Consider the following 9,981-nt stretch of genomic DNA (forward strand, 5'->3'; position numbering starts at 1 on the left):
CACAATAAAGATTCAACTTTAAATACTTATTACATCTAAATTATAAATAATAGTAAAATAATCCTGTAAAATCTTATAAAATATTAACAAATGCTAATACACATCCTAATAAGATGTAGTTGAGATAATTAAATAACGAAGAAAACAAATTAGTAGCGTGGTTTCACAATTTTTTACTCATATTAAAGTATGAGTTGTATGATAAATTATAAAGAAATTGCGTATGTGTATAGAAATTCTTTGATTGTTAAAATAAAATCTCTTTTGATTAGATTAAAATATTCTTTAAAATGCGATTTATTTTAATAAAATATTTTATATTTTCAAAAAAAAATTTGTCGACACATTCTAAAGGCTTCGCCACTTTTTTGGTCAAAGTGGGCTTGGCAAAAATATGACTTGTTGGGCATGACTCGATTATTAACATAAGCCGAACCCAATGCAATTACTGGACGACCAAAAAAGATGAACCAGTTGCTACTTGCTGGAGGGCCTTAACTTTTCGTTCCAATAACGAGGAAAATGAATTTAAGGATTAATAAGTAAAAAGAAAAAACTTGATAGAGTAGTTGAAAACGCAGCAAGGGAACGAAGGTAGAGTCTCATTCGAGGTGGTGGTGATTAGAACAGGTAATATAACAAACGCTCTCTTTTCAGATTCAATTTCACATTGCGTTCTGAAACGGTTCCGGATTTCTGGTATGATCACGTTTTCGTTTTCATAATTGAAGCGCGTCCTCTATCACTGTTGTTAGATTTCGTAATTTAGGGTTACATATTTGATTTGCATAATTGAGGGGGAGAAGAGAAGATGGGTTTCATAATGGAATTCGCGGAGAACTTGATTTTGAGGCTGATGGAAGACCCAAAGGAAAGGGATCGAAGGTTCAGGGAGCACGTTTATAGAGTGAAGGATAGGTGCGCGAAGACGAAGGAGATGTGGAGTTACCCTATGCGACCCTATGGGTTCTGGACTTTTGAGCGCCACAATTCTCAGCTCGCTTGGGATGCTCAGATTAGCCAAGTTACTGGTCGGAGAGACCCTTATGATGACATTCTCCAACACTACTCTACCCCACCTAAGTGAGGTATTCTTTTGAAATTGTATTTTATTCTTCTCAAATGTGTGTTCCAAAGTGGATTTTTTCATGTGATTGCTGATTTCGTACTTTGTTAAGGTGAGGTGGTATTCAGTTTCATTTGGTGTGTTAGTTCCTTCAACTTCGAGGGTTATGTTTTCCTTTGCCTTATACGTTGTGTTTGTATTCAATTAGAGATCAAATGATTTTATTTTCACCCTTTTGGTTGGGATTCTGGAGTTTGTTTGGGTGGGAGTTGATGGTGAAACTTGCACCTGTCACTGCAATGGCCCAATTGGTAATCTTGGTTTTTTATGACTAAAACAAAATGACACTGAACTGCTAAGGGTTGCGTGGCTGGAAAAATTATGAGAATTTGGAAAAAAAAAAAAAAAAAAAGCACACATGACGGGGTTTTACAAATCCTTAGGGCTGCATAAGTGGGGAAAGAAGTATATATAGGCTTCAGGCTTGCTAAAGGTAGAGAAAGAAAGACTTGAGACTTGAGCCTAGTGAAATGTATTGAGATGAAGAGGTAAAGTCTTAAACCCAAAACAAGATATTAAGGAAAGGTGGAAGAGTCAGTTTCAAAAGCTTTTTAATGAAGGACAAGGGATTTAATTGCACTCTGTTAGGCTAATCAGTAGATAGAAGTGTTAGAATGTATCTCCAATTTAGCAAAAAAATCTCGTATTTAGGGGTTATCTATTATTTGTATAATTAGGATTTGATTTGTATTGATTCTTATTTTACTACCTTTTTATTTTCCTAGTTTCCTAATATTAGATATTGTAGTTTTCTTAGTTTCCTAGTTTTCTTATTGTAGTTTCTTGATGTTAGAAATTGCAAACCATCTACATATAATCAATCATGCTGAGAATTTCCTCAAGCAATTCATAATTCCTGCTCTATTTTTCTTCTTTCTTCTCTTAAAATTCCTTCTCCTCCTTCACCATTTTCAGTGGGAGACAACATCCTTTCCTGCGACTTTGAGTGGAGGGGGCTGTTTTCCAGCATTTATTTTATGTTTTTCTTCTTCAACAGTGCTTTGCTTCTCATTCTTTTCGTGTCTAATTTCTGTTTTTCTTTTGGGTCGAAATAAAAAATAATTTAAATGGGTTTAGAAGAATGATCGTGCCTCTTTACATTTTTGTACCTCCTTTTCTCTCAACTATCTTACAAGTTGTTCTCCTCTCACTGTCCTCTTTTGTCTTTTTTATTATATTTTTTCTATGTTTTATTACTTTCGTTTGGTTTTTGGCCATTTTGATCTTTTTTAATTTTGTATACATTCTCTCCTTGTTTGGTTCTAGTTTTATTTGCTCTTATATGTTTTGTTATTTTAAGGCATTGAGTTAAAGGCTTAAACTTAAATTTTTTTATTTTTTATTTTTGCTATATACTTTATATTTGGCTAAATTAAAAATGTCATGAATTTAGTATTTGTTTTCTACTTTTTTTTACACTTAATGTATATAGTATAAGTTTTGTAGCTTATATAAAAAATTTCAAAATAGTGGCCATCTTGCAATTTGCTATCCTGCTATAGTATTTTTGGGTTAGCCACCACGCGCAGCCGCAGCTATCGAAGATTGATAATTATGATTTCAAAACCTTGAGACGAGTTTCTTCTTTACGAACACATCCACTGGCTAGTGCTATGGTGCATGCTTTTGTAGATTATATAAATACTTGTTGGAGAATTGCGAGAAGAAACAACTGGGAAGGAAGAGATGTGGAGACAATCTTTGGAAATACATGGCTTTTGTATTAGTAGAAGTTAAATGGAGTATATGAACTATAAATTTAGTAGAAAACAATTCTATCTTACAGGTTGAAATGGAAGACCATATCATGCCATAAGTTACATGGTTTAAGTATCTTGGGCTCATCATGCAAAATGACGAGGAAACAGAGACAACTGTAAATCATAGAATTCAAACAGGTTGAGTGAAATGCAGGCGTGCTTTAGACATTATTTGTGATCATTCATACTGAAGTTTAAGGGAAATCTTTACCATGACTATAAAGAATCATGATTTTGAATTACATTGACTGTCAGGCAGGAAAGAGTAAACAAGAAAAATAAGGTCAGTGCTGCAGAAATGAAAATCTTATTGTATAGGCCCGTGAAACAATATAGAATTAGGAATGATTGCATTAGATAGTTGGTACAAGCCGGACAACACTTATTGTGAAAAGGATGGTAGATTAGATTAGGTTATAAAGGTAGTGCCATCAAAAGAGGCTTAGATTTAGAGGTAGATTAAGAAAACTTATAGTTCAAGCCATTAAGAAAGATTAGATTTAAATGGTTTGCATTAGATGAGATTTACAATAGAATCCTATGGCATTTGTTTTATGGATCTGACCTCATCTGGTGGGAAATGACTTCTGTTGTTCTTCTTCCCTTAATTTAGTTTCTTTTTAATAATCTCTTTCATTTAAATCTTTTGATAGTTCAATGAGATTTGTTTTTATGAGAAGTGCAGTACCTGCCATTGTCCTGTGTACTCATTTTGTTTTCTCTTTTATAGTGCAGTAGTGCTGAACTTGCCACAAGCGTGAAAGAGGGTGAATTTGTTGTGATTTCCCTTTGTAATCTCCTGTCCTGTTTCATGTTGCAGAGATTACATCTGCTTTATACTGTTTCAAATAAAAGTTCCGTATAACTATGGTGCTGTGCAATAATTTTTTCCCTCCATAATCTATATTTCAGACCGCCATTTTTCTCATTTATGTGTTTAATATCATAATTTACCTAGTCCGTGGGCAACTCACTTCTACCGTGTTGTAAAAAGCCATATTTGGCCCCGATAACGGTGGGTTGGCGGCCGTAAAGTTTTGTGACAACTCAAGTACTAAGTCATTGAGTTTATGGTAATGAGAGAGTGATCGCCAACGCAAATATTATAACTCGATAAAAGAATATTGCTTTAGATGAGTGCCTAATTCACACTAATTATGAACTCTTCCAGTCGTTGCCTGGTAAATTGTCTTCTTTTGTTTGGTCAAGTGGCAGGTCTTTATCTTTGATAAAACCTTATTCCATCCCTCTTCTTTTTTGCTAGAACTGACCAAGCCCCAAACTAATGTTTTTTTTCCCCGATAATTAACTCGTGTCTTGACACCCAAAAAAGAGATAATGTGCTTAACAATACTCGATACGTTTTTGAGAAAATTTATTGACCCAACAAGAGAATATAATGCACATCATGCACTTGCGAATGCAATCCTGGGTCAACTCTCTGCACCTAATAATCAACATGACGTCTAGTTATTGAGTAATCATCTCCGTTTAATCAGGATTTAGTAATTGGGGTCAGTTTTTATCATAATGTTGCTGGTTCTAAGCCAGACCTTCCCTTCGCGCAGCCAGCAATATTTAGGGATTATCATAATTGTTATTATTAGTAGTGCTACAATAATTATTAGTAGTTGTAGTAGCAGAAGCAGTAGGATTATTTAGGTAAAATGAGTGAAAAGAAAATGGGTAGAGATTCGAAGGCAAATTATACTTTTTTTATTGTTATGTTGATGGAACAAAATGAAGAGGAAAGATAAAATACGTGGAAGTCACCAAAATGTTTTTGCTCCTTGGAAAGAGAAAATGAATGTCATTTATGGTAGTTACTACGGGACATTAATGGTAGTTTTGAGGTTGTGCTATGTGTTGAAGTAGCAGAACAGGAAAATGAGAAAATGGATTTTATTTGTGCGTAAAACGATCAATATAGTCCTTTATGTTTATTTCAGTCTCACTCTGCTAATGAATGGGTGGCGATGGATCTAGGTGATTATAGATATCTATAGCCTTTTGCTGGGTAGATGAAGATGACGGGGGTTTGAGACCTGAGATCCTTAAATAATAATCAAATTAATTACCTTGCTTCAGTATTCTTTTCTTTTCTATACGGTACTCATAAAGATGGATCGAAAGAGATGACAGTAAAATTATTCAACAAAATTTGGCATTTGGTACTTTAAAATATGGAGTTTTTTTAACTGTGCAATTTTGTACAGGATAAATCTTAATAAATACATTACTTAATTAATCTGTATTAATTGTTTTATAATAATTTTTTAAAAAAAATCATTTTATACTTTCTTTTCATTGATTAAATGGTGCATTTATTGAGATATAAAAGCACAAAATTATACAGATTAAAAAAACTCTTAAAATATAAGTTGGTGGTTGAATGTAAAGTTGTGTCAAAAGTGACTTTAGTTAAATCAAAAGTAAAACGGAAATAATCAATAAACTTAAAAAATATTATTAATATACTTCTTTTAATTTTAATAAAGTTTTTTTTAATCCTTTTAAAAATCTAAAGACTATTTTAAGAATTTTGACGTTATTCTTCTATTGAAATTAAAATTTTAAATAGATAATCAGCACCCACTTCTAATATCAACTTTGGAGTAATTGTGGGGTAATAAATACGTAGCTGAGTTAGGTGAGTGGACGCACGAGAGTCCCAAGAGGGTGCCCTGAATTCGCCCAAGACGACAATCAAAATAAAACTGCTAGCGTTATTTCTGCAAGAAAAGGACGAAACAAACTTCATTACCATTTAAGCACCATTGACATAATCACATGATGTTCTACAGACTTGGTTTAAGTTACATTTCTGAAGACTCTGAACCCATTTCTTACATTTCCATTCATACCCAAATGCATTCAAACTCACACAGAAATGCTAGTCAGAAGCATATTTTATAAATAAATAAAAAAATAAACACTACTCAATCAGAATTCTTTTCCACAGAAGCTGCTTCATCTCCGTTCACATTGGCCTCTCCTTGTTTAAACGCCTTAGCTATGTCATCAATTGGAATCAAAGGCAAATACCCAAACACAGCATAACCCTTTCCACTCATGTGTTTCACCACATGATTGTACTTTTCTGACCAATGTGCAACTGTGGGAACTGCCATTTCTGCCACTGCATGAAATGGTGAATAGTGGTTTAGACCACCCCACAATTTCACTGAACCAACTAACACAATTTGCTTTGACTCTGTGGCAACATAATGTGCAGCTGCTCGTGGCCCTCCAGACTGAGCCTCACCCACAACTCTCTCCGATTTGTGTGTCACTTCCTCAATCAAACCCTTTGCTTGTGTTGCTACTTGCTTAACAAGTGGAGGAGCATACTCATCAAATTTGTGGGTAGCTTCATCCACCTGCCACAATGACACAAAATCAATTTAATTTACCCAAAATTTGCTGAGCAATTTCCCAATTCATTCCAACATCAACAGTGGAATTTCAAGCATACTGGATACAAGGACACAAAAAATAAGGGTTAACATACACTGATCATCAACAAGACAATTTAAGGGATTGAATTTGTCATAAGAATCAAACTGCATGTCAAGGCTCTTGGCAAAAAAAAGTGAAATAACGATGGTATTATGCATTGAGATAAGAGTGATAAAAACAAACAATTATACCGTGGATACATGCATGCACATATGATATAAAATAAATGTTCGTGTCTTTTATCAAAAGGGTCTTGTTTGCCGTGATTTTCAAGGAAAAGTTCACCAATTCAACTTTGATGGAAACTCAAAAAATAGATCTTGATCGGAAAATACAGACAAATTTTCATCTTTACAAATAGAGGACAAATTATTTAGCGCTTTACCTGATTTGGTCAAAAGGGTACATCAAACAATATTTAAAAAAAAAAAAACTGGATTTTCGTATGAAACAAGGAAGAAGGAAATGATGTGTGTGTGAGAGCAAAACCTTGTTGTCCACAAAAAGGAGAAGATCCTGAGGGACACTCTTGAATTTGTTGTAGACAGGACCCAGAACGGTGGCTACAGTGCATTCCACGGTCCCAACAGCAGATCTCAAAGGTCCCGAGTTTTGCTTTGCATAGTAGTAGAGATTCGAAACACACACAAAAGCTTTAATTGCAGCAATCTTCACAAACACAAGATGCTTCAGTTGTTCACCCTCCACCTCCTTCTGCATAAACCACCTTAAGATCTCTGCAAATTAATTACAATTAAAAAACAAAAGAAGAAAAGATTGTTGCAAACCTGACTAGTGGCCATTGTTTTCTCTGTTTGGAAACTTGCACGTCAGTCGTTGTTGCTAGTAGCAAGGTTTCACAATAGAGAGCTCATTTATAGATGAAAATGGGAATCAAACATTGAATTATATTAATATATTGCATTAACTTCAAAATATTAAAACAGAACAGACACTCTGCTATATATTATATCTTGACGTTAATTTCTATGCCAAACAATAAGGTACCGTAATACGAGGAATTTGGGTCCGCCCAATAATAACACTTAAATTTTATTACTCAAATGCATGGTGTAAATCACACTTACTAAAAGTTAAACTGAAAAACTTTAAAGAAAATCTGTTGATTCCATTGAATTTTTCTTTTTTTAATTCAATTTGAAAAACAATTTGTCCATACCCCAAAAACTAGTTAGTAGTTGGTGTGATGTATAAGTTCTTATTCTATAAATAAGTATGTCTATGATTTAAGGATTAAAAATTAATAATAACATATTTATATCAATAATTACATACATAATGAATATAGATATTTTAATTTACAAATATTTACGTGTGTATCATTTATATGTGTATGTAAAAAATTTTCTATAAAAAGTATAAATATTCAATAGGACAATAAAAGTGTGTCTTTTTAATAATTACTTCATATTGTCTTTTTTATAATAAATTAATTAATTAAATTGTTAAGATTAATAAAAAATAGTTAATAAAAATATTCACATTAAGGAATGGTTAAATTAGTGGCTCATATATTAAATAAATTAAATTATTTATTTATATAAATAATATCTAAATATTTTATTAACATAAATTTACAATAAATAATAAATTTATTTTTTACAAAATAACAATGATATTAATCAAGTTAAAAATGGAATTTAATAATGTATATTAATTAATAAAAAATATTTTAATAAATTATACAAGTACTAGTAAATATGTTCGTATGTCGTACAAATTTGTATATATATAATTTAATTTAATTTTAAAATTATTATAATTTAAATATAGAAATAATTATTTTTAGTATAACAGAAACATAAAAAATATTAAATAAAATTTGATTTTTTTTAAAATAAATTATTTATAAAAAATAAATATAATAGTTAAAATTAATTTATATGTAACTTTAAATATTATAAATCTTAATAATAATAATTTAGTTATGAATTAGTAAATATATTTGTATGTTACATAAATTTGTTTTTATTATTTATTATATTAATTTATTTTAAAATAAATAAAAATTATAATTTAAATATAAAAATATATAATAATAAAATTTTATTATATTGAATAATATTAAACATAATTTTATTGAAAAATATGATAAATATATTTTTATATATTTAAAAATTTTAAGTAAAAAAATTAATAAAAATTAATGTTTATATTAATTAAAATTACACATGTTAATATAATATAAAATTTGAGTTATATATAAAATATAGATAAATATTATGATAAGAACAAAGTATATATATATTATATTATATTATTATAATTATTAATTATAAATAAAAACAACTTTAAAATTTTTTTATAATAATATTTAAATTATTTTAAATTTTAAAATAAATTAATATATATTAATCTTATTATTAATAAAAATATTAATTATTTTAAAAAAAGAATATATAACTTTATAAAATTGTTTTTTTTTCGTATTCACATGAGGAGTATGTTAATAATCATAAATGTGAATATATTTTTAATCACAACATGCTAATAAATTATAGCTATAAATTGTAAAACTATAGTTGAAGTATGTTAACAATTATAAATTGCTGAGAAAACTATACTTGCATTTTATAATTAAAATTTAACTAATTTTTATGAAATTGTATTAAAATTTTATTTTTAATTAATATTTTTATATTAATTTATTTTTTGTTTTATTATATTGTTAAAATAAAAATGTTTAAGTTCTTATTCATCCATTGCACCGAACCCAAAAAAGATGAGATTCCACAATGAGACATATTCGCCCATAAACAGTATGGACCTGTAAGTACTCAAACCATTTTTCCAAAAAATAAATTGATTAAAATCATCAGATATTTGATGCGAATACCTTTTTAATATACTTTTATTATTAATAAAAATTTAATTAAAATTAAAAAAGTACAAGACAAAAAATATTAACTGAAAAGTAAAAAAAAGTAAAACAATTCTTGTAATTTTTAATAAATTAAAAAAAAATAAAGAGCGTATTACTAATTTTAGTCTACATGAATAAAGTTGAATAACATTTTTAAAAATTAAAAAAATAATAATAACTTTGTTGCTTCCCGTAATTCTTTTCAGTTCATATATAATATTTGTAGTCTAAACCAAATGATAAAAATTATTTTAAAAATAAATAATTTTTTTATTTTTATTTATTAACTAAGTTTTTTTTTTAATTCCTTACAAAATTAGAAATTATAAACGGTGATTTCAGGCAACAATTCAAGACCATAATTCCCACGTCATATATGTTCATTTACACCCCATCAAGAAAGAAACACTCAATGACCACACTCCATTATCAGCTAAATTTCACGAATTCATTTTTTGGACCACAAAATATATTGAGAGTGATATGATTGTTTAAGAATCAATTTGGAGGGATTTTATTTTATTTATTTTGGCATGACTATCTGATGAAGTAGAAAGAATAAGCTTATGGGGTGAGTTTTTTTTTTTTGGTCATATTTTATTTATGGGTTTTGTTAACTTCAACTTTAAAAATTAAAGATAAACAGTTAATAATAGTAATTTTTTTAAAAAAATATTTATTATATTTTTATAATTTTAATACAATAAATATATATTTTTTATCAATTTTTTTATTTGTAAATACTTAAACTT

General features: G+C 29.2%; 2 protein-coding genes across 3 annotated transcripts; one reads left to right on the forward strand and one right to left on the reverse strand.

The window, feature by feature from the left end:
* The first annotated feature begins 588 nt into the window (after nt 1-588).
* LOC113856114 lies at nt 589-3,743 on the forward strand. 2 transcript variants are annotated; one of them, XM_027487792.1, is made up of 3 exons: nt 589-630; nt 798-1,088; nt 3,622-3,743. In XM_027487792.1, exon 2 carries the CDS (start codon nt 812-814, stop codon nt 1,085-1,087), a length of 276 nt encoding a protein of 91 aa, XP_027343593.1. In that variant the 5' UTR covers nt 589-630; nt 798-811; the 3' UTR covers nt 1,088; nt 3,622-3,743. The 2 variants fall into 2 exon arrangements, with proteins under 2 accessions (XP_027343593.1, XP_027343592.1); XM_027487791.1 differs by having other exon boundaries at nt 3,617-3,731.
* A 1,887-nt stretch (nt 3,744-5,630) lies between these two features.
* LOC113855244 (REF/SRPP-like protein At1g67360) lies at nt 5,631-7,310 on the reverse strand. The gene is made up of 3 exons (XM_027486798.1): nt 7,134-7,310; nt 6,835-7,059; nt 5,631-6,266 (listed from the first exon to the last, which is right to left on the reverse strand). The coding sequence occupies exons 1-3, from the start codon at nt 7,146-7,148 to the stop codon at nt 5,826-5,828; spliced, it is 681 nt and encodes a 226-aa protein (XP_027342599.1). The 5' UTR covers nt 7,149-7,310; the 3' UTR covers nt 5,631-5,825.
* Nucleotides 7,311-9,981: the final 2,671 nt, after the last annotated feature.

The sequence above is a fragment of the Abrus precatorius genome, unplaced genomic scaffold, assembly GCF_003935025.1.
Source record: "Abrus precatorius isolate BTA unplaced genomic scaffold, Abrus_2018 Scaffold11, whole genome shotgun sequence".
NCBI classification, from domain to species: Eukaryota; Viridiplantae; Streptophyta; class Magnoliopsida; order Fabales; family Fabaceae; genus Abrus; species Abrus precatorius.